The 25,751-nt window shown below is 35.6% G+C and overlaps 1 protein-coding gene and 1 pseudogene across 2 annotated transcripts; one reads left to right on the top strand and one right to left on the bottom strand.

Annotated features, from left to right (window-relative positions):
- Positions 1-829: 829 nt before the first annotated feature.
- LOC143583966 (uncharacterized) lies at positions 830-3,866 on the bottom strand. Its single transcript, XM_077066133.1, has 13 exons — positions 3,754-3,866; positions 2,858-2,942; positions 2,685-2,755; positions 2,482-2,596; positions 2,318-2,397; positions 2,156-2,240; positions 1,992-2,072; positions 1,798-1,892; positions 1,659-1,709; positions 1,505-1,585; positions 1,342-1,414; positions 1,180-1,257; positions 830-912 (listed from the first exon to the last, which is right to left on the bottom strand). The coding sequence occupies exons 1-13, from the start codon at positions 3,852-3,854 to the stop codon at positions 874-876; spliced, it is 1,035 nt and encodes a 344-aa protein (XP_076922248.1). The 5' UTR covers positions 3,855-3,866; the 3' UTR covers positions 830-873.
- A 17,958-nt stretch (positions 3,867-21,824) lies between these two features.
- LOC143583970 (uncharacterized) lies at positions 21,825-25,176 on the top strand (annotated as a pseudogene). The gene is made up of 6 exons (XR_013144272.1): positions 21,825-22,070; positions 23,348-23,500; positions 23,589-23,721; positions 23,812-23,851; positions 24,800-24,933; positions 25,008-25,176. The product of XR_013144272.1 is annotated as an uncharacterized LOC143583970 (transcript).
- Positions 25,177-25,751: the final 575 nt, after the last annotated feature.

Here is a 25,751-nt window from a genome sequence, read left to right on the forward strand (position 1 = left end):
TGATCTTGCATTTTTATTATTCTAACCCGACCCAAATCTTTTAACACCAGATAGTAATAAATTCGAGCACCAAAACATTCTTAACCTATTGGAAAATCTCGCTCCATCACTGGGTTCGAGTGCAGTTAATCAGTTTTTCAGCTCACCTCTTAGTTAACCTTTTAGAACTTCAACATATTGAGTGTAGTAGTAACTCAATAACTGGATTACTAGTTACTGCCTTTGTTTTGGTTTGGAAGACTTGTTGCTCGGAAAAGTTTTTTTTTGAAAAAAAAAAAAAAAAAAAAAAAGGTACAACCTACGGTGTCTCTTTTATTGCTAAATAAAAATGCAGGGCCTTGCAACGTTGTAGTTATTTGGATTTTTAAAATCTTTTAAAGATGTGAATGTTTCTTACAATGTACCAATATATTTTGTGTTAATAAAGCTGCTATTCTAACAGCAGCAAATGTTTCATGAGCGAACAAAACATTTTAAAATTAATTTTCACTTTAGGGAAATAATATTCGAAGAACCTGGAATAGAATTATAACCGGTAAAAATATAGCAAAGAAGCAAAAGATGGACTCATGTGATAGTGTATCTTCCTAAGTCTATGTTTAACAACAAACACTAGACTAATCCTTAAGTTTTCTGGTAACGGGCTATTGATGTATAAAAAAATTTGAGATAAAAGAAATTAAACATTTTGTAACATAGGTCAAATATAACTACACCACAGTAAGTAATTTGTATTTAACAAAAGTTTAGACAAACCCTAGATGACCAGTAACAAGAAAACTCTAATCTGCATGCAGGCAGGCATACATACATGCATGTATGATGGGTTCATACTTATTTTGCAGCAGGCTGGTTACATATTTCGTCATTTGTTCAGGTATGTGGCTGTGGTGGCCGTCGAAGTCCTGGAATCTGCAAAAATAAGTTATTGAGTATTCAAAACAAATCCAAAACCTAGTGTAAATGAGCCAAACTACTCGAGATCAGCTAGCTAACAGTTCAAACCGAGCCAAGCAAAGCTTAAACGAGCTTGAACCTAATTAGAGCTCGTTTAGTAGACGAGCTCGAGCCCGAGTTTTGTCCACCAAACTAGACTCGGCTTGCGAGCTATACTAGTACACAACTTATATATGCGATTACATAAGAAATATTATTAGATTATATGATCATATCACCAACCTCGACTCCATGAGGTCCTATCCGGTTACGTGCGATGAAATTGAGTACAAGTGCTGCAAATTCATCAGGTACATCTTCCTGTAATATTCAAGAGTAATAATAAATAACAGATTATGTATAAACAAATAAATAAATAAATAGACAAGAAGAAAGAAATGTAACCTGTATTGCATGGCCGGTATGTCGTACAACCACCATTTGAAACTTACCCTGCATTTGCCCTATTGTAAGAGCCCTGTGTCACCAAATAAAAAAACATTATATCATAACCTTCAACAAACATTTTAAACGAAAAGAAATAATTCTAATAAAAAGCAAAAGGGACCTGTCAAGTCTATCAGTTCCAGCTAACAGCAAAAGCTTCGGAACAGGAGATGATAGAAACTTTTCTGAGAGACCTTCATACCTTAACGTACATAAATATATGTAAATATGAAAATGTTCTTAAATAAATAAATATTAGAGAAAATAGTATGTACCATCCTCTCCAATATTGTTCTGTTTCCTCTAAGCGTGCTCTGTGACGGTAACTGCACATATAACAAGATACCTTTTAAAATGGAAACAATTAATACTATAACAAAAGATTAAAAATAATACACACACACATAAACCTACCATTGCTGTGAATCATCATACTTCACGGTACCAGGAATTGATATTCTAGCAGAATCAATGTTTCTTAAAGAGCCACTTCTCACATTCCATTCAATCTGCATGCATTTACAGTTCATCTAATTTCATTATCACAAGCAAAATGGGCTCAGTGAAAACATTCAAAATAATAAGTGAAAGTCAAAAGGCTCATTTACCGCTTTCTCAAGACTCAGGAAATACTGCATTCGGTTTGATAGAATCTTATGCATATGCATCAAAGAAGCCATAGCTGTCCCCTGACATCATAATAATTGAATATTTATAACTGATTGTTTCAAAACTTGACAAAAGTTCATGAAAACAGTATGAGTCAAAGCACCTCAACAACATCTACAACCACAAGTCCATTCAAACTAGGTAACAATTTCTTCGCTGCCACATGTACAGCAACCGATCCACCCATACTGCACGCAATTAATTATTTAATTATTAACTTAGTTAAGTTCTAAGTTTATTAGGGTTTTTTAAGTGAATAATAAACCTGTGACCAACAAGAACGATTGCAGGCGGAGTATCTCCGTACATTGTCTTCACAACAGCTTCAACATCCTTACATAGAGTCTGCAAAGAACAAAGTATAATAACATATTATTAAATGAAATCTTATTTTGGAAATTATAACAGAAAACAATTCAACAAATGCACCTCGATAGACATGTCTATTTCATTTTCTGTGGATGATTTCCCATGTCCTCTCTGGTCCATTGCAACTATCCTTGCTTTCTCCTTTATCAAACCCGCTGATAATGCAAAAGATAGCCTAATAATAGCATATCAAAAATATAATTCTGTACATTAAACAAGATAAGATTATATGAAATATATTCGAAGAGGACAAACAGACATACCCAGAATAACCACCACCGTGTAGACAGAAAACAACGGGTCCTTCTTTCCCTGCACTGTATATGTGAAAGACCTAAATGACACGATAAATTAGCAGAAAAGAAGATTATTGAACGCATAAAACAGTTAAATCTGCATTGGGAGAATAATGAAGTATATGAAACATGTCACTAACATCATTCGAGTTGGGGATGCAAACATCCTCCTCTTGGTCAAAATATCCTTTCCAGTCTAACGGGGAGTATTTTTGTGAAGATGTCCTACAATGTCAAAGGTTAATTGTTTTGAGTTTAACTGGAATAATAAAAATAAAGGAAACTCAATAATATAAAAACAATATACACAGATGTGCACAAGAATCTTAAATTAGTAGCATGTGTAATAATCAGTAGAACTTTACTGTAATGGCACCACAATCGTCATCAACCAAATTAACATGTAATTTTGCTTTGCGATTCAAAGCATCCTATCATAGATGGAAAAACCAAAAGCATTTCACTATAGTGATAGTAGAACGTAATTCCATTGAAATCACCAATGTCCCTTGTAATTGAAAAGATCTGAATGTTAATTTTAAAAGACCATACGCCTTTATGTATTGTATATCTTAGAGTGGTGAGGTGAGACTCTAGCAACTTTACTTAGAACAAAAACATAAAATAAGAAACAAAGTGTAAGTGAAATGAAGTAATATCAATGATCCTCCAACTAGTGATTATAAAATAATCATCATTTTATTGGTGGAAAAGCCATTCATTATCAGACGCAAGTTGATAGTAATTCACATGATCAATGATCTCAACCATGTTTAAAATAAAAACAGAAAAATGTTAAGTTTAATAATACACTGACCAAACCCACTGTAGACATGATCTAAGAAGATTACGATCATGCATCATACTCAGAGCTAAAATGGATCAGTATTAGCATATGATATGATCATACATACTCCTTTTGAGCTAGAACCCTATTTTACTCAATCTGCAACCCACTCTCTTAAAATGTTCCGAAATCCCACAACAATTAGTAGCCCTATCAATTGAAAATTAAAAAAAAACAAAGGGAACTGACTGAGTGGGAGGACGAATGGGTTTTGAGCCGAAAGCAGATTCATCTTGATTTTGATTATCCTCTGGAAGCGGTGCGAGGGTTGATGATGATTTTGGTTCCATTTTTGTTGCAATGGGAATCGAATGGGGCAGTAAAAAGGTAAGGGACTCTTTCTTTAAGCCCTCCTTGTTACAATTATGATTTTGTTATAATATTACCACGGTTAGTTTTAGAGTACATGTCACACACGAGATAATTCAAATTATAAAATTATAAGTAAAACAAATAATTGCATAGCGTATATGAAAAAAATTTGCATTACATCTATGCATAAATCTATACAATGTGTACATAAAATGTATCCGGGAATGCTTCTTTCTATTGAAAAATTCATTCTCGGTGTCATATATGTATAATTGAAAGAATTTTGGTTATGAACAAATTTCGAAAATAAGACTTCTCATACGATTGTAGTTCTAACTACTCAGCTTAAATACAAAAGAGGCGTTACATTTATTGATATATTTATCAATTTACCACCCATCAAATGAAAGTAGGATATTAAATTGTAGCAATTGATATTTTTCAAGAACTATGTTTTTCAGAGCTACACAATAAAAATGATTTTGATAAGTTTTAGAGGGCTTCTTGACAACATAAAAAATAGCATGTTAACCAATTCAATTTTGTGAATATTTTGTTTCATTTGAGCATAGTTTTGCATGACATTTTTGATCACCATTGAAGGAAAAATTAATGTTGACATAAATATTTCAAATTTGATAAAAGTTAGAAGCATTAATAGGCATGGGGGTGGCATGTCGAAAGTGTTCGCAATTTTTTCTTAAATTTTAATAGTTGAGGAAAAATAGTCAATTTGTCAAATCTTGAACCATTTGATTATTTCAAAAAATGCCCTTAAAAATAAACTTGAAACCCGAATCATGTTTAAAATTCTAACTTTCATATTTTTGACATTTTAAAGTCAACACTTTAAACTCATAACAAATTTAACGATAAATCTATTTTGTATTCTCAAACTTTTAAAAGTACTCAAAATTTTTATTTTTGACCCGTAACAACTTTTGACCCAAATGTAGTTAACTTGTACCAAACAATTTATTTACCAACTTTTGACCCATAAAATCAAATTTAACTTCCACAAAAAACCCGAAACAATTTTCATTTGAGAAACATGATTTGTTGTTGATTTTTGGAATTCACCAAGTATTTTGAAATATATAGTAAAATAATATGTTAATATTTATATTTATAAAAATATATAGATATTATATAAATATAGTGTAAAAGGAAAGTGAATAATTATTGATTTATTACATATATTAGGGTATATTAGTTTTGGAGAGAAAAATTTGTGAGAATTAACCAAAACATGACAAGTGTCCCTATTTATTTTACTTTATTAGAATAGGTAGATTATAACAACAAGATTGGATACGTTCAAAGAAACTTTAAGATAGTGATAGCAAATATATCAGAATGTGAATTCTTGAATGCAATTTACTCTTAATGTTTTACTATTTGGAAACATGGTCATTAAATTTATGTTGAAAATTTTCATCCATTCATATGTACATTTACCAACATGTTTATAACACTCCCCCTTGGATGACTCATTTTCAAACTTCGGGATCTTGAAGTGTTGCCTTATTAAAAACCTTGCCAAAGAAAATCCAGGGGGAAAAAACTTTAGCTAAGGGAAAACGAATGCAGTATGCCAGTATATAGCCCCCCCCTTCTAGTTGTAGGTCGTTACATTGTCCGTACATGTCGCATGCCAATATCATGAACATGTTTCCTGAAAGTCGCTGTAGGAAGTGTCTTTGTGAAAAGATCAGTTGAATTGTTGCTAGATTAGAAATATCTTATTTCAACTTGTTTATCTTTGATAAGGTTTTGGGTATATAAGAAGAATCTTTGAGGTATATGTTTCCTAAAAGTCTCTATAGGACAGATCCCCTTCTTACCGTTTTATATTTTGGGAGCGTTATATGTTCGCATTCAATTACTTTACTTTTCACACTACAATTTCGTTATTTGCGTTTATGTGATATTGCTCAATTAGTTATACATGCGAATGCGACTATGTGTTTATTTACGAATTATGGTTGTTGGTATCTCATCCTCATCTAGTATGACCATAGGCCGTAGGAGTAACTCGACCCGTTTGGGATGAGGGGAAATGGGTTTTTATTTATTTTTTATTGATACACTAGTTGTAGTGATTCATGTTTACCGCAAGGAATTGTCATCTTCAATTTTACACACACACACACAGAGAAACCGTGATTACTTGCTCAGCTTTATGTTGACAAACTATGTATTTTCACACATAACGCTGGTAGCTATAGGGATGAAGCAAGTGATGGAGTTTAGAATGGACATTAGGTTGCATGTCAATTAAAGATTTATTTTTGTTAAAGATTTAATTGTAATGTTATTTTCTTTTGAAACAATGTTATGTTTTTGTGTATTTGATCGTTTTATGAAATAAATAATTTAGTTATGGACACGTATAATTTACTTAGTGTCTTTTTAGCTATGATACAAATTATATCGCGCCCTGGCATGTTCTGTCGTAGGTTGGGGTGTGACATCTTTGTGTAAACACAAGGCTCATATTTATTTTTGGTAAAACCAAACTCTTTGATTTTCTCGTCAAAATGAAGATTCCAACTGCGAGATGCTTCAAGTCCATAATGGACTTATTTAGTTTGCACACCCTATTAGGATATTCGGAATCGACAAAACCTTTAGGCTAAACCATATAGACATCTTCAGAGAGGTGTCCATTAAGAAAAGCGGTTTTGATATCTATTTGCGATATCTCGTAGTCATAGTACACGGTTATGGCAAGCAATATCCTGATCGATTTGGTCATAGCAACGGGCAAGAAGGTATCAACATAGTCAATACCCTGAGTTTGAGTAAAACCTTTCGCGATTAGCCATGCTCTATTGGTCTGTACATTTCCAAGCATGTCGGTTTATCTTTTGAAAATCCACTTGCTCCCTACTGCCCTAACTTCTGGGGGTAGCTCAACCAAGTTCCAAACTTGATTTCCATGCATAGATTGCATCTCAGCATTCGTGGCTTCTTTCCATTTCTCATATTCCGAATCTAAGACAGTAGATTTTTAGTTAGTAGGCTCGTCATTTGACTCAGCTACTAATAGGACTTCGGGACTATCTAGATGCCAGAGGTATCTATTTGTTTCTTTGGGATTCCTAATACTTCTGCGAACACTCGTGATTATGTCTGATGTATCAGCAACAACATCTTGTAGATCAGACGTTCTGACTTTTTCAACGGTTATTTGTGATTCTCGAATTTCTTCAAGATCGACAATATTATTTTCAGTTCCTCAATCGAGAATTTCATTCTTGTGGAAGTGACCCTTCCTTTTGTTAGAAATCAAATTTGTATCAGGATGGAATAAATAATATCCGTTTTGGTTATAGTATCCGAAGAAACAACTTTTACGCCACGAGGATCGAGCTTGTCACAAGAATCATTGGTGACATATGCATCACATCCCCGTACTCTAAGGTAAGACAAATTTTACGCCCATGCCATATCTCATAAGGGTTTTTTTTTTTTTCTTTTTTTTTTTTACTTTTTTAATCAGAGCTAGATTGATAATGTGGGTGGCTGTCATAAGGGAAAAACTCCAAAAGAAGTTAGGCAAGTTAGTACTACACATCATTGATCGGACTATGTTTAGCAAGGTTTGATTCTCCTCTATCTCACACCATTATTTTGGGGTATGCCGGGTGGAGTGGGCTGTTGATGTACACAAAATTATACATCTATTATACATCAAATACTCCATATTTTACATATATTTATTTAAAAATACTTGCAACCGGTACTTATTGCTTTACTTTTGTTTTCCAGAATGATTATAGCCTTAAACGAGCAAAGGAACTAAAACATGAAGAAAAAGAAGGAAATTATGCTAAATACTCTCGGAGCAGGGGCCATGTCCAAAGCCAAAACACCCCCATGGCCATCTACATGTGAAGACAAAAGCTTGCTTCTAGAAACAAGTGCAACATGCCCCCATGTTCAACCTAAACATGCCCCCATGCTTGGCCTCATATAAAGACAAAAAGTACATGTCTCTTGAAAGGAAGCAACATGGGCCGTGCTCAACTCCAACACGCACCCGTGGTCAAAGACTCTGACGTACTTGCGCATGCGCATTAATTACTCTGACAACTTGGTCGGATATGGGCCGTGCTCAACTCCAACACGCCCCCATGCTCAAACTGCAACCTGCCCCCATGCTCAAACTGCAACCTGCCCCCATGCTCAAAACTACAGCATGCCCCTGTGCTCAGCTTCAACATGCCCCATGTTCAGTTCTAGAATTTTGCCTAATAAATATAATCACTTGTTGCATTCAAAGGGGGCATCCAAACTTAATCAAAACTTGATAAAAATTAGTATCACATCTCCCAAATTCAAGTATTTTGGAGGGCGAAGAAAGGCTTGGAAGATTCAACAACATTTGGAAAAGAGCATTATCATCTCCATACATCTTTAACAGAATTCTTGGTTAGATCATTCTAATTACCATGAGTTTTATATGCTCTTTGTTTTCTTGATGTTTTAATTATGCTCATTATGAGCTAAATTTCTATTTACCACCATGATTTGTGATGAAACTTGACTAGTTTGATGATTGTAATAAACATGTGGTAATTATCTTTGAAGCAATGACATATGCATGATTATTTTTTGGTGAAAAATTGTGTTTAAATGCTCGATTAATGATTTCAAGATTAATAAATGATAATCCTTTTTAAAGAACTTTAAATTTCTATCATTTGTTTATAAATTGTATGCATGCATACAACATGTAGCCTTTAAACTAGAAATGGTAAAAGGGAGTCTTGAATCATTATAAAGTATTTGCTCATAGCATCCTTGTGTTATATTTGAAAAAAGAATACACTTGTTATAATCAATCTAACTAGTCGTAATATTCTTTTAGTTATTGTTAACGCAAAATACTTAGGTTGTTATGCTAGTCTTGAAAGATTATAAACCAAAGGAATGCATGAATGTTGTCTATTTTAATCAATCTTAGGTGGGTTATTTGTTGTTCATTTAATCTTTTCAAAGGATTGTTAGATTTGAATGTCATAAACATGAAATAGAATCTAATCATTATATGTTTTTAAAGATTACCTCACTTATATTATGCATGACTCGTGGTGATTAGTTTGTAAATTGTTCATTCTAGTTTTCCAACATGTCATGAGAATAATTGTCTTTAACAAGAGGTTATTCTATCTTTATCTTAAAAGCGAGTTTATCACATGTTTATGAAATTCGTCATCAAAAAGAGTCAAGTGGATTCCAAATTATGGTGGTAGCCTTTATTACTTTATTATCTCGTTTAGACTTTTTAGCTTGTTTTATTTAAGCAACTAGTTTTAAAATTTAATTTGAAAACAAACCAATCAAGATCTTTTCTCACGGTTATTTTAATTGCAAAGATTAAGTATTGAAATTTACGTGTCCACGGATTAATACTCGGTTCTTACCACGACTATATTACATGTACGATTGGTACACTTGCCATTTGTGTGTGTTTTATTAAGTTTAGGTGAAAACCATTTTAAAAACCCGATTTCGTGTGAAAACTAACCAAATATTTATATATGCATCGCACGTACATCAAGTTTTTGGCGCCATTGCCGGGGACACGGTAAAATTTTAATCCAAATCCAAGTTTTTATTTTAACCGTTGTTTATAATTGTTCAAAAAAAAATTAGCTCAACTTATTAAAAAAAAGAGTTTATTTATTTCCTCTTTACTTTTAGTTTATTTTTACTTGTTTAGTTATTTTCTTAAGTAATGAATGTCCACCACGCCCACACCTGAGCTTGTTTCGCCACTTTCGGAACCCGAGCGACACCTTCACCAAAGGTTACGCAACCGTTCATGCGTAGTAGCTGAGACGATCAAAAACGAGGCGTTTGCGGACATAACAACCGAAGAAAACACAATGGAACAAAACATGGCGGCTCTAATTAATCCAGACAACGAACCTAACATGAGCCAATATGGCAAGCCGACCCTCGAAGGCTATGGCAATGGTGTGGCGCCACCGGCAATCAGTGAAAATTTCGAAATCAAATCCAGCACCATCCATATGGTGGAAAATTCTGTTCAATTCCATGGGCTTCTCGATAAAGACCCCTTGTCTCATATCTCTCGATTCTTACGAATCTGCGGTACTTTCAAAATCCAAAACTGCTATGAAGACCAAGCTAGGCTTAAGATTTTTCCCTTCTCCCTCCGAGGTCATGCCTTGGATTGGCTAGAGTCACTGCCATCTGGAACCATTACCAATTGGGACCAGATGGTAGAGCAGTTCCTTCTTAAATACTTTCCACCCGATAAAACCGCAAAGTACCGAGCCAGCATCACCGGATTCAGAACCGACGAAGACGAGTCGCTGCACGCAGCCTGGGAGAGATATAAGAGCTTGCTAAGAAGATGTCCACATCATGGGCTGAACAAATGGCTCCAAGTCCAGACATTCTTCGACGCTCAATCAAGCCAAAACAAACAAGCTATCGACCAAATTGCCGGCTGAGATCTCGGAACCAAATGTCCCAATGAAGCATTCGAAATCCTAGAGAAAGCAGCCAAGAAAGCTTTGCTTACAGCCCACTAAGATCCACCCCATCACACAAGGGTATGCACCAAGTTGACTCCAACACTCTTGTCACTGCACAACTCGAAGCACTCTCGAAGAAATTTGAGCAACTACAAACAAAGTTGGTGAAAGCCAAGACCAAATGCAACACGTGTGGGGGCGAACATAAAACAAAATATTGCCAGCAGAGCATGAAGGTTGAAGAAGTCGATTTTGTAAGCTGACAAAACAACTCCTACGGGAACAATTACAACCCTGGTTGGAGGAATCATCCTAATTTCAGCTGGAGGGATGGGGCAAACAATCAAGCACCACCTGGTTTTGACAAATGCCCTTTCAACCAGAACCAAACCTCCCAACCAAAGCCTCATTACCAAAACCAAGAGCCAAGTACCAGCCAACAAACAAACAATGGAACTACAACAGATAGTCTTCTAGCACAATTGTTGGTCAGTACTGAAACTGCAAACAAACTAGCTGAGCAAAGGAACCGACTAACCGAAGAGAGATTCCAGAAGAATGAGTTAGAACTGAGGAATCAGAAGGCACACTTACAAAACATCGAGACTCAAGTGGGGAAACTTGCTCAACTTCTTTCTGAAAGGCAACCAGATGGCCTTCCAAGAAACACAATAAACAACCCAAATGCAGCTGTGAATGCAGTCACCCTAAGGAGTGGCAGAACCACTACAGTTGCCGAGCCATATTCAGAACCAACCAAGGAAAAGGAAACTGAGATTCCTGTAGAGGTGCAAGAGAGGCTAGTCCCAGCAAGTACCGCACAACCAAAAGAACCAGTTAGAACCTACATTCCACCAATACCTTATCCAGCACGCTTGAAGAAAGAAAGGTTGGAGGCTCAATATGAAAAGTTTCTCGAGCTGCTCAAGCAACTTCACATCAATATTCCATTCGTTGAAGCTCTTTCACAAATGCCAAAATATGCCAAATTTTTGAAAGATGTTCTCACCAACAAGAGGAAGCTGGAGGAGCTATCACATGTCACATTGAACGAAGAATGCTCAGCCATTCTGCAAAACAAACTTCCAAAGAAGATGACTGATCCAGGGAGTTTCACTATTCCTTGTTTCATAGGAAATTTGTCTATTAGCAATGCCCTGGCCTACTTAGGAGCTAGTATCAATTTGATGCCTTATGCGGTCTTTGCAAAATTAGGGATAGGTGAACCAAAACCCACCCGCATGAGCATCCAGTTAGCTGACCGATCCATAAAATACCCATAAGGCATTGTTGAGAACATGTTAGTCAAAATTGACAAGTTCGTGTTCCCAGTAGATTTTGTGATCCTCGACATGGATGAGGACAAGAATGTACCCCTCATCTTAGGGAGACCCTTCCTAGCCACGGCTAGAGCACTCATAGATGTTTGCACGGGCAAACTGACTCTTAGAGTAAATGATGAGGAGGTTACATTCGACATAGGTAGATCCATGCAGCACCCACAACACCATGATGATTCACTTTATTGCATTGATGTTATTGATTCGATTGTGAGTTGCCATGTGAGGAATTCTGTCATCTCAAATGCTCTTGATACACAAATTCTCGAGAAACCTCTCTCTGAACCCATTCGAGAGGATCACATTTTCAACAAAATCATCGAACTGGAGAGTCAAGAGAAATCTTCATCTCAAGAAGTTTTCCATGTTGTAAATAGCGAACTTGAACCCAAAGATAAACCATCCACCGAGGAACCACCAGCCTTGGAATTAAAAGAACTACCAGCTCACCTGGAGTACGCTTTCTTGGAAAATGAATCCCAACTCCCTGTGATCATTTCGGCCGACTTGTCAATTGACGAGAAGAAAAAGTTGCTCGAGGTTCTTAAACTTCATAAGAAAGCCATCGCATGGAAAATTATGGATATCAAAGGCATTAGTCCTTCGTTCTGCACTCACAAAATCCTCAAGGAGGAAGACTACAAACCTGTGGTTCAGCATCAAAGGCGTCTAAATCCCAACATGCAGGATGTTGTGAAGAAAGAAGTAATCAAACTCCTTGAAGCAGAGCTGATATACCCTATCTCTGATTCACCTTGGGTAAGCCCGTTTCAATTTGTACCTAAGAAGGGAGGAATGACTGTGGTAATGAACGAGAAAGATGAGCTTATACCAATGAGAACCGTCACACGCTGGAGGGTATGCATTGATTATCGCAAGCTTAATGACTCTACAAGGAAGGATCATTTTCCACTCCCTTTCATTGATCAAATGCTTGAACGTTTGTCTGGGAAAATGTTCTATTGCTTCCTTGATGGTTTTTCTGGTTATTTTCAAATTCCCATTGCTCATGAAGACCAGGAAAAGACTACATTCACATGCCCTTATGGCACATTTGCTTACCGGCGAATGCCTTTTGGGCTATGCAATGCACCTGCTACCTTTCAGCGTTGCATGGTAGCCATTTTCCATGAGATGATCGAGAACTCAATGGAAGTCTTCATGGACGATTTTTCTGTTTTTGGTGACTCTTTTGATCATTGTCTTAAGAATTTGGAAAAAATGTTGACAAGATGTTAAGAGGTGAATCTTGTTCTTAACAGGGAAAAATGTCATTTCATGGTTCGTGAAGGCATTGTTCTTGTCCCAAGCTGGACTTGAAGTTGATAAAGCAAAAATCGAAGCAATTTCCAAACTCCCACCTCCAACGTCTGTCAAAGCAATCAGGAGTTTTCTTGGTCATGCGGGTTTTTACCACCGCTTCATAAAGGATTTTTCAAAAATCGCTCGACCAATGACCCAACTCCTTGAAAAAAATGCACCATTTGTTTTTTCTGAAGATTGTTTAAAAGCTTTCCATCATTTGAAAGAAAAACTTGTCAATGCTCCAATCATGGTTGCTCAGATTGGACATTACCATTCGAAATCATGTGTGATGCAAGCGATTTTGCTGTAGGAGCGATTCTAGGTCAAAGAAAAGATAAGCATTTTCACCCAATCTACTACGCTAGCAAGACTCTCAACGATGCACAAGAAAGTTACACAACCACCGAAAAGGAGTTGTTGGCCGTGGTGTTTGCATTTGACAAATTTAGATCTTATCTTGTTCTTTCGAAAACCATCGTTTATACCGACCATGCAGCCATTCGATATCTTTTTAACAAGAAAAGATGCAAAGCTTTGACTAATCCGTTGGATCTTGCTGCTTCAAGAATTTGATATTGAAATTCAAGACAAAAGGGGTGCGGAAAATGTTGCCGCCGATCATCTTTCCCGTTTGAAGTGCCCAGCTTCACACGAACCACTGGGGTCTCACATAAATGACAATTTTCCCCATGAGGTTCTTATGCACATTCAAACAATTTTGACAGAAGATCAAGATGAATGCCCCTGGTTTGCCGATTATGCAAACTATTTAGCATGTGGAATCATGTGAAAAGGTCTAACACACCAGCAGCGTAAGAAATTCTTTTCTGATCTCAAATATTATTTTTGGGAAGATCCATGCTTGTTCAAAGTCGGGGTAGATCGGATTATACGCAGGTGTGTTTTCGGAAATGAAGCCATGGAAATTCTTAAACATTGCCACAAAGGACCCACTGGAGGACACCATGGTGTAACCCTCATAGTTAAAAAGGTCTTTGATTCAGGATTCTTTTGGCCTACAGTGTTCAAAGACGCCCAGTCCTTAATCCAAGCATGCGGTGCTTGTCAAAGAACTGGGAATATTTCAGCCAGAAACGAGATGCCTCAAAAGAGCATTCAAGTTTGTGAAATCTTTGATGTCTGGGGAATTGACTTCATGGGACCGTTTCCAAGTTCTTTTGGAAACCGATACATCCTAGTAGCGGTTGACTATGTTTCTAAGTGGGTTGAGGCACAAGCCCTCCCCACTAATGATGCTAGAGTTGTTGTCAAATTCCTTAAAAAGTTGTTTTCACGATTTGGTACCCCGAAAGCTTTAATTAGTGATCGAGGGACCCACTTTTGCAATGCCCAAATGGAAAAAGCTTTGTCCCGATATGGAATGCACCATCGATTCTCAACACCATACCATCCACAAACCAGTGGACAAGTTGAAGTCACAAACAGAGGCATCAAAAGAATTCACGAGAAAACAGTTGGTTTAAACTGAAAAAAAATTGGGCCGAAAAGCTTGACGATGCTCTTTGGGCTTTTCGTACTGCTTATAAAACACCCATTGGCACAATACCGTTTAAACTTGTGTATGGGAAAACATGTCATCTGCCCGTTGAGCTTGAACATAAAGCTTATTGGGCTTTAAAAACGGTCTATCTCAACTTAGCATGTGCAAGTGAAAACAGATTCGTTCAAATCCATGAACTTGAAGACTTAAGAAATCAAGCCTATGAAAACTCATGGAATTACAAGGAAAAAACGAAGAGATAACATGATGCCCAATTAAAAGAACATAAACAATTTCAAGTGGGTGATCGTGTGTTGTTATACAAATCCCGCCTTCGTTTATTTCCTGGGAAATTGAAATCCCGTTGGTCAGGACCGTATTTGGTAAAGAGGATATTTGATTACGATACCGTGGAGCTTGAAAATGATGAAGGACAAGTGTTTAAAGTCAATGGTCATCGTCTTAAGCATTATATCATTGGTTCAAATGAGGGTGTTTCAACAATCATCACCCTCTACCCCAAGGACGAATGAATGCGAGGTCGGGTCCAGCCAAAGACCCGTTACTAAAATTTGGCAACTGTTTATAGTTTTTGCTTATTTTCAATAAAAAAAATCAAAAAAACTTGGCACTTGCACATATTTTTTTATTATATAAAAAAAAAACTTCTTCGGGAAATGTTTAGACAATTTTTAGCTTATTTGGGTACTAGTTGCTCTGTGCGCAGTCTAGACATTATATTATTTTATTTTTATGGCTTTTATTTTTTGTTGTTTGTTTGGATGGTTGTTGCTTCTTTTGCTGGAACATCTACCTGGAAGACAATTGTGGATTTTGGACGCAACCAAAGACCGCCGGCATTTAGGGGAGTTACTTTTCACCTTTACCCTACATTTTTGTATTGTTTTTTTCATATATCTTTTCACATTGAGGGAAATGTGAGATTCAAGTGTGGGAAGGGGTTTACTTGAACTTTGTTTTGTCTAATAAAATTTTTTTAAAAATCTCTTCAAATTATAATATTTGTGACAAATATATATATATATATATATAATAAATAATAAAAGACTGTTAAGCTTTTAATAAATTTTTGACAAAACCAAGGGTTAACGTTGCATTTCAAAAAGCGCACGTTCAAACCAACCACCGAATCGACTTTAACTTAATGTGAAAACCGAAAATATGGTTTGTATTTCTTGAGAAAAACTTTATGCAAAATGTGGTGTTTATACCCAATCCTTCCATTTCCGTGAGCGAAGCTTCAAGCCGTATTTATATCATCGCTTATGTTTTTGGCGGATTGAGTGAGTCATTTGTTTCTTGTGATTTAGAACTTGTTTTGAGCATACTTTTCAAGATCCGAACGAAATGTTGTATAAAGAGGGAGGTAATATATGACCTACCAAAACCTTCCCTCAAACACGATCACAAGCCATATCAATCCTACTCCAAATAAACATTCCCTTGTACCCTACACAAAACCAACTAGCCATATAAACCCTTTCAACTTCAAACTATTTTACTTTATTTTTATTTCAAGATCAGTTTCAAGAAGACCGACGACAACCAAGACTTATATTTCAATTGTTGGTCACTACTTATATGTAAAAAAAAAGGTGATAAAAGGAGCAGAATGTTGTGAACTCAAAAAGCATGGAAGACTTATCACAGCTCCCGATCAAATTATAACTGTTTGTAAATACTTTTCTTTTAACCCATAAACCTCATATCAACAAACCTTCCACACACCATCCACACCTTCACCAAAACCAAACACCAACATATATTACCTCCTTGTTTATACAAACATTTCACTAAGTGGGTGGAGAATTGATCTCTTGACAAGCTTATTTTTCACAAGTCACATTTTGACACGAGTGTTCATATACATACAACATTACATGTATGATCAGATATAAAACCGAGTGTGAGTGAACATTGTGAGAACGTGGAGTTTTGCATAAAAAGAAACTCATAACATACAAACCATGTTTTCCCACGTCACTACATATATTCATATGATCCCCGTTGGTTGTTTTGTTCTTGCGTTTTTCTTCGAGGTTACCTTAACTTTTGGGGATGTTGTAGCTTCGGTCTAATAAACCATCGTCACTTGGAGAATTTTTACGTTTAGCTTGTTTGAGGGCAAACAAGGTTCAAGTGTGGGTATGTTTGATGTACACAAAATTATACATCAATTATACATCAAATACTCCATATTTTACATATATTTATTTAAAAATACTTGAAACCGGTACATATTGCTTTAATTTTGTTTTCCAGAATGATTATGGCCTTAACGAGCAAAGGAACTAAAACATGAAGCAAAAGAAGGAAATTCCGCTAAATACTCTCAGAGCAGGGGCCATGTCCAAATCCAACACACCCCCATGGCCACCTACATGTGAAGACAAAAGCTTGCTTCTAGAAACAAGTGCAACATGCCCCCATGTTCAACCTAAACATGCCTCCATGCTTGGCCTCATATAAAGACAAAAAGTACATGTCTCCTGAAAGGAAGCAACATGGGTCGTGCTCAACTCCAACACGCACCCGTGGTTAAAGACTCTGACGTACTTGCGCATGCGCATTAATTACTCTGACAACTTGGTCGGACATGGGCCGTGCTCAACTCCAACACGCCCCCATGCTCAAACTGCAACCTGCCCCCATGCTCAAAACTACAGCATGCCCCTGTGCTCAGCTTCAACATGCCCCATGTTCAGTTCTAGAATTTTGCCTAATAAATATAATCACTTGTTGCATTCAAAGGGGGCATCCAAACTTAATCAAAACTTGATAAAAATTAGTATCACATCTCCCAAATTCAAGTATTTTGGAGGGTGAAGAAAGGCTTGGAAGATTCAACAACATTTGGAAAAGAGCATTATCATCTCCATACATCTTTAACAGAATTCTTGGTTAGATCATTCTAATTACCATGAGTTTTATATGCTCTTTGTTTTCTTGATGTTTTAATTATGCTCATTATGAGCTAAATTTCTATTTACCACCATGATTTGTGATGAAACTTGACTAGTTTGATGATTGTAATAAACATGTGGTAATTATCTTTGAAGCAATGACATATGCATGATTATTTTTTGGTAAAAAGTTGTGTTTAAATGCTCGATTAATGATTTCAAGATTAATAAATGATAATCCTTTTTAAAAAACTTTAAATTTCTATCATTTGTTTATAAATTGTATGCATGCATACAACATGTAGCCTTTAAACTAGAAATGGTAAAAGGGAGTCTTGAATCATTATAAAGTATTTGCTCATAGCATCCTTGTGTTATATTTGAAAAAAGAATACACTTGTTATAATCAATCTAACTAGTCGTAATATTCTTTTAGTTATTGTTAACGCAAAATACTTAGGTTGTTATGCTAGTCTTGAAAGATTATAAACCAAAGGAATGCATGAATGTTGTCTATTTTAATCAATCTTAGGTGGGTTATTTGTTGTTCATTTAATCTTTCCAAAGGATTGTTAGATTTGAATGTCATAAACATGAAATAGAATCTAATCATTATATGTTTTTAAAGATTACCTCACTTATATTATGCATGACTCGTGGTGATTAGTTTGTAAATTGTTCATTCTAGTTTTCCAACATGTCATGAGAATAATTGTCTTTAACAAGAGGTTATTCTATCTTTATCTTAAAAGCGAGTTTATCACATGTTTATGAAATTCGTCATCAAAAAGAGTCAAGTGGATTCCAAATTATGGTGGTAGCCTTTATTACTTTATTATCTCGTTTAGACTTTTTAGCTTGTTTTATTTAAGCAACTAGTTTTAAAATTTAATTTGAAAACAAACCAATCAAGATCTTTTCTCACTGTTATTTTAATTGCAAAGATTAAGTATTGAAATTTACGTGTCAACGGATTAATACTCGGTTCTTACCACGACTATATTACATGTACGATTGGTACACTTGCCATTTGTGTGTGTTTTATTAAGTTTAGGTGAAAACCATTTTTAAAACCCGATTTCGTGTGAAAACTAACCAAATATTTATATATGCATCGCATGCACATCAGCTGTGAAACAATTTTACGCTCTTTTAGATGATTTATGAACTCCAAGCTGAGATACTCTCTAACTCAATCTGATCGAAGCATTTAAAATTGTTTTTCCAAGTTGGTTTCAACTTCGTTTTGAAACTCTTTGAACCTTTCAAAAGTTTCATGCTTGTGTTTTATAAGATACACATAAGCATATTGACTTCAATCGCCAATAAAAAAACGAAGTATCTTTCGGGATTTATAGACATGGTTTTGAAAGGGTCGCAAACATCAGTATGAATGAGTCCTTGCAGATCATTTGCTTGTTAACATTTTTGAGTGAAGGAGTCTTTGGCGAGTTTGCCAGCTAAATGTAACACCCCGACCTTCGGCGTAATATGCCGGGGCGGAATATGTCGGGGCGGTACGTACAGATTGCTCAGAAGCTCATGACACTATAATGTGAAAAATATAATTACTTCATTTCATTAAATCACAAATACACAATTTGGCACTAATTAAATAACAATACAATAACTTTGAATTTTATTATGATATGTTTCTAATAACCTAATGGTCCAACTATCTATTCTTCAATCCTCAAATTAAACTTCAACCTACAGCACGTTTAAAATAATATATTTTGTCAACAATAATGTTGGTGAGAATTTATAAAGTTTTGCATATGTATATAATATGAAAAGTGTAAAATTCACAAGTCAAGATGTAAAGTCTCAGTTATAGAGTAAAAGAAACTAAATACATGATATTCCCGTTCACTTGACATAAGTCAAATCCCACATCGGCCGTGGACAGGAGAGATCCTTGGTTCATAAGTAAATGTATTGCCTCTTATATCACCAACGCGTTTTGGGCTTAATGGTAGTGGACGAGAGGAGAGCTCCACAGTTAAGCGTGCTTAGGTGGGAGTAGTAGCAGGATGGATGACCTCCTGGGAAGTCTCCACCTGGGCAACCAAAAAGAAATCCGTTAGGCGATGGTGGTACGTCCCGGCTAAAGCGGACAATATTATGGTGCGGCGGTAGCTGAAGCCTGCTCAGGTGGGAGTAGTAGCAGGATGGGTGACCTCCTGGGAAGTCTCCACCTGGGTAACTAAAAACAAATCCGTGAGCTCTTCATGGGCAAAGCGGACAATATTGGTGGTGCAAGGGGCCGGATGTTACAAGTGGTATCAGAGCCACTCTTGTGCCGTTCGGGGTGGTGGGGCACACCTCATCTGAGATGGTGAGTCCCCGGGGGTGTCGCGAGGTACACCTTAGGCAAATTCTACATCCTGGATTGGATGGTGGGGCAAACCTCATCGAGGACGATGTGTCCAAAGGGGGGGGGGGTGTTTGTAACACTTTAGGCAAATCCCACATCGGCCGTTGACAAGAGATATCCTTGGTTCATAAGTAAATGTCCTGCCTCTTAAATCACCAACGCGTTTTGGGCTTAATGGTAGTGGACGAGAGGAGAGCTCCACAGTTAAGCATGCTTAGGTGGGAGTAGTAGCAGGATGGATGACCTCTTGGGAAGTCTCCACCTGGGCAACCAAAAACAAATCCGTGAGCTCTTTGTGGGCAAAGCGGACAATATTGGTGGTGCGAGAAGCCGGATGTTACATATACTATCATAGTTTAAAAGTAAACATGATAACTCATTGGTATAATGGTTGTTAACATAACAACACGAAAGGTCCATCCTTTGATCCTATTACAAGTTAGGGTAAGTTGGGGTTAAGCAAGGTCATACCTAACTAGTCATATCCGTGGTTGGCTTTTGGGTAATCCTACCTAGTTTAAGCATGGGTGATGAGTCCATGTCTAGAACATGTTTGCATCACTCAACGCCTACCCTGGTTATAACCCTAAAACCTACTCTTATAATTTAAAATATTAAATTTACAATTAAAGCTATAAAATGAATACCTGTTTCTATTGAGAGGAAGGCCGAATAATATTTTGAACTTTAACAATTGCTTCCCATATATATTGCAAAATTGATCGAGTCGATTCTACCCTACATTGATTAATACATAAATCTTCAATATGAAGATTTCAAAATAATTTCCTGCCACCACTTTGCACATACACGTGCACTTTGTTGTTGTTGTAGTACAACGTTTGATCGTATTAGCACTCGTTTAGACGCCTTGTATTTCAAATAATCATCTAACCCGTTGGTTACTCGTTAAGCAATATTTGGATTATAGGTTTCATATAACTTTATTTTTATTCACAAAATCCGAATCCAAATCTGAATTTTCGGATATCCGGGACTCAAATATCCGAAACTCTGGATAGTTCGAATACGAATAGTCGGATAATTCGGACACGGATTCAGATTCTTTTGAACACCCCTGCTATCAATGGGCCATGTATCAAAATCATTTTGGTAATTGTGTTATAAAATAGTTAGGAAATTAGAAGTAAAATAATGATCGAAGATCAAACAAGTATAAATAAGGAAGTTTAAACAAGTAGAAAATAGCTAAGAAGAGGAATGAGCTCGGTACCGTACCGGTACCGACTGGTACCGATACTGAAAATACCGATCCCGAAAATCACGAATTCTTGGTACCGGTACCGGTAATGAAATATTCGGTTCGGTATCGGTATGGTACCGGTATTGAAGGTAAAAATTTGGAAAATACCGGTACCGCATCGATCCCGAAACTCAAAACTTTGGTACCAGTTCGATACCAGTACCGAATTTGCTCATCCCTAGTCAAGAACAATCTTTTTTTAGGGTTGGTTTGTTCATTCGATACCCAGTTTTTTAATATGGACACTATATGTTTCATTATCCAGGATAATTAGAGACGCAGTCTTGTTAATATTTGATGACGATGAGAATACTTGTGATAAAATATCAAATGTTGTATATAAATTGATTTTCTCAAATTTATAAATTTGAGATTCTAAACTTCTTATTGTTTGTATTATATATATTACATTTCTTTTTTTATATTTAATTTTATTTCTTTATTTAAATAGCAAATCCTTTTTTATCTTTTGACAAATCCCGTGTAACGCACGATTTTAAAAGCCAGTAACTAATAAATAAAAAAGAAAAACAATAAAACACCAAAAATATAAAAACTAGAAAAAAAGGGAAAACAAAAACGGAAAAAGAAAACAAAAAAAACACCAAAAACTATGTAACATATGAGGAATAAAAGTATAAAGCTCCTTGACTACTACTAGTATCTTTGTGTGTGCAAGCTAGAGCCTCAGAATAATAATAATAATAATAATAATAATAAGCATGGGGTCATTGGGTGGTGGTGGTGGGTTTAACTGGCCTGAAAGCGGACGAAATAGAAGAAGACCACCCAAATCCAAATCATCATCTCAGGTTTCCGGTGAAGCAAGCGGATGGTTGTTCCCATTGAAGCCTGCCGCCACAGCCGCCACTCTTGCCCTAACTGGCGACACCATTGCTCAGCTTCGAGAAAGATGGGTCAACTCCAAATCACTCCAAACTCAACACCCTTCTGATTCTTCTAATCAGGTTACCCAAAACCCAACTTAACATTTCTTTTCTTTACTTTGTTTTGAATTTCATATCTTTGTATTCAACTTTATAACTTTGCTTGATGATTCAATCTTGAATTTTTTAAAGATTATCTACATTTGTTTTTCACATGTTCAAAATTAAGTTAAACTTTTCATGTTAGTGACTCGAATTAGTCATGTAAATGAATAGAGTAAGCCTTGATTTCTGCTGTTGTTATTTATATTGACAAGTCTGCGAAGAAGTAAGTTTAAATTAGAATTTAGAAGTTGAATATTAGAACAGCACTAAAATGATTATATGATTCTTTTATAAGCTCCAACGATATATGAAGTCATTTATTTTTAAGTTTGTTGTATTGTTTTTCACCCGTTCATTCATCCTATCATATCATCTTTTTAACGTGATGTTGTGCTTAGAGTTCAAAACAAGTAAAGTGTGGATATGGTGACACGAACAAGAAAGAAGTTGTTAAAACAAATGTTGAGGAGATTCAAATTGTAATGCTGGTCAGATCCATTTGAAGTTCATGGTTGTTCTTTGTAAACGTACAAAAAACCTTTGATGGAAATCTGATGTTTAGTTTTTCTGTTTCACGAGTTAAAAGTTGAAAGCTTTGCACAGAATAGAAGTCCGTACATGAGTTAGGTTAATATTAAACCATATTTATCATCATTGTTACCGTCATCAATGCTATTCTTTTTTTTACTGACTATTGTCACAACACGTTCTTTTATTTAAGCTTCTTAGGGAAAAACTAAAACAAGCTACGAACCCAACGAAAAAAGTTTTTTTATTTTTATTAATTTTCACATCTAAAGCTACATTTGTTGTCCTGATAGTGGTTTAGCCTTTGTTTATATTATCTAAGAAACTGTTAACATTTTTATGCCAACTGGATTTAGAATTCCTTTTTGTGTATAATTCATCTGTAACATACATTTGTAGTCGGATTAGTTATTCTTATACATGTTACTTTTGTTGTTTAAATTTATACATGCAAAGCATACAATCTGTTTTTGTTGGCATTTTGTTGGCATTCTGTTATCGACATCACAAATTCAAACTCTGAATTTGTTTTTTTTTTTTTGAATGGCAAATTGGCAATGACAAATCTCCTAAACATACTACACCTAGCGATCGATCCTGGGCATTCACCAAAGAGGAAATCACTCTTACCACTAGGCCATAGCCTCAGTGGCTTAAAGTCTGAAATTGTAATTTGACTATTTTGCTTTTGAGATTTAAAACCAGATGTAATGTATTATTATCAGAATGTGACATGGAGTCTGCTGGACCATAATTGAATCCGAGCCCTCCGAATGGCTTCTTACGGGTTCCTTTTGTATGGGCCCGGGTCTTATGTCTGGTACCAGTATCTTGATCGTTGCATGCCACAACAGACAGCACAGGACATAATAACCAAGGTTAAAAACAACCCTTCTTTTATTACTCTATAAATAAATGAGTCAAGAATGATTGTTATTTTAATGTTTTTATGATAAAAATTTGCAGGTTATATTGAACCAAATTATACTTGGTCCATGTGTTATTGCTGTTGTATTTGCTTGGAATAATTTGTGGCAAGGGAAGCTTTCAGAGCTTCCAAATAAGTATCAGAAAGACGCTCTTCCTACATTACTTTTTGGTAACCACTTTACTTGCTATTAAAAAAAACTAATTAGTAACATACAGTTATCCCTTGTCAGTTCGTTTATATTCAATCTAATTGCTGCAGGATTTAGGTTCTGGATTCCCGTCAGCGTGATTAATTTCTGGTCTCTCTCTCTCTCTCTCTCTCTCTCTATGCATATAACTGTGAGCTTGGCTTAAGCAGTAATGGAATTCATATAGTTTCTTTATCCATTTTGGTTTTGATTTTGTGTCGTTAAATTAATCTCTGCAGTGCACAAAATTTACAGGGATAAGGGTCATTTATAGTCTTTTCTTTACAAAGTATTGAAATAAAATTCTTATTTAGAAATGATAACATTACAAACAAATTTGTGTTTTTTGGTTACATAAGAAAGAAACTAAGACTATGCAGGTATTATTTGTGGTGTTTTTTTGGACTGGTATAGAATAGAGATTCTTGGGCTAGAGATTTGATGAGTAAGGGGTCGAAATGTTTAATATTTTTATTTTTTATTTTTGGAAAAAAAATTATATAATTGGTGTGTCAAATTTGATTTACCAAAATAATATTAGTTTAGTAATATATTTTTCTTCTAATTGATATAAGATGATTTTAATATTAAAGATACGCTTTAGGTGACTTTCAACTTGTTTTCGCCTTTTCTTCTAAAAGCTGTTTTTTCCCTTTAATTTACCCTTTTCACCCTTTAAAGATACATAACCTGAACTAACTCATTCATAAGCAGATTGCTCGAAATTGTCATCTTTAAATATGAATTGTGAAACGACTTTACTGATTCATTTTAGAACACATTGACATATTCTCTGTCACCTAAAATCCCCAAATCTTGGTATCAATGCGCCCATCTCTTCTGTTTAAAATGCAGTTACTATAGTGCTGTTTAAAAAAGTTAATTTAGTGGATCTTTATAAAAAATCTATATGTTAAATTATTTAATAATAAATAATATTTTTTTTTCTGCACGGTTAATCTCATGCGTATAAATTCTGTTCAGACTGGATTCTGTCTGTATGAAACATAAAGATCCTTGGATGAGTGATTAATGATGGTTTGGCATGTTATGTTACAGGGCTATTCCTCTTCAAGCGCGTGTTGGGTTCATGTCCCTGAATTCTATATTCTGGAATTTCTACTTGTCTTCTACTATAAGCAAGTGAAACTTTTGTCTCTGGAATATAATATCTTCTGGTCCATTATCAACAGGTATTTTGCTTAACAAAAACCAAATCTTATAACGTCAGTCAATCGAGATTTATTGTTTCACTTGTTTTCATCAGGTGAACGGTTCAAGGTGCAGACTCAAAAGGGTTATATTCATCATGCTTGACTGACTCTTTGGATGTTTAGACAAATCACATTTCCTTTTTTTTTCTTTTTAATGTTTTTGAAAAGCCAAGTTTTCACACCAACAAACGACTGAAATATATTTTCCAGAGCTTACTTGAGTGTCTGAATCAATGTTAGTCGTGACATAGTGATACAAACAGACTTAAATGCGATGTGGCATTGCTAGGGTGGAAGCGTCTCATATGATAAATGATGATGCCATGCGAGTACGAATATCTGAAGGATCATACTCAAACCGGAGCGATCTCCATACACAACTAAAGTATGTGACAGGACTTCTTGTCGCTACAATAACCATCTTCGCCAAAATGCAAATAGATATTAGTTTCTAAAATTACAAACTACTCTTTATACCTATAGAGAGGATAGAAGCTTTTAGGAAGTGTGTATGCGCATTCCTCTTCTCGTTTATATATTCTAAGGCAAATGAAGCAATATGAGTACATTATCTGAAAACTAAATGGTATAACTCACCTACACTATGTCAATGTACAAGAGCCTTCAAGTTTCAGGTTACGAGCCTTCTTCAATGACCGATATTGATTATTTAGGTTTGATTTCTAAGTTATGGAATTTGTTTTATAATGAATGTTTTCCTAATAAAGTATCGAGAAATAGCATCCTCGATGTTTTTGTATGCTAGAAAAGTAGCAAGAATATCGCTTGATTGCTGT

This window comes from Bidens hawaiensis, unplaced genomic scaffold, assembly GCF_021521415.1.
Source record: "Bidens hawaiensis isolate Kalapana, Puna unplaced genomic scaffold, B.hawaiensis_p1.1 tig00032748_1, whole genome shotgun sequence".
NCBI lineage: Eukaryota > Viridiplantae > Streptophyta > Magnoliopsida > Asterales > Asteraceae > Bidens > Bidens hawaiensis.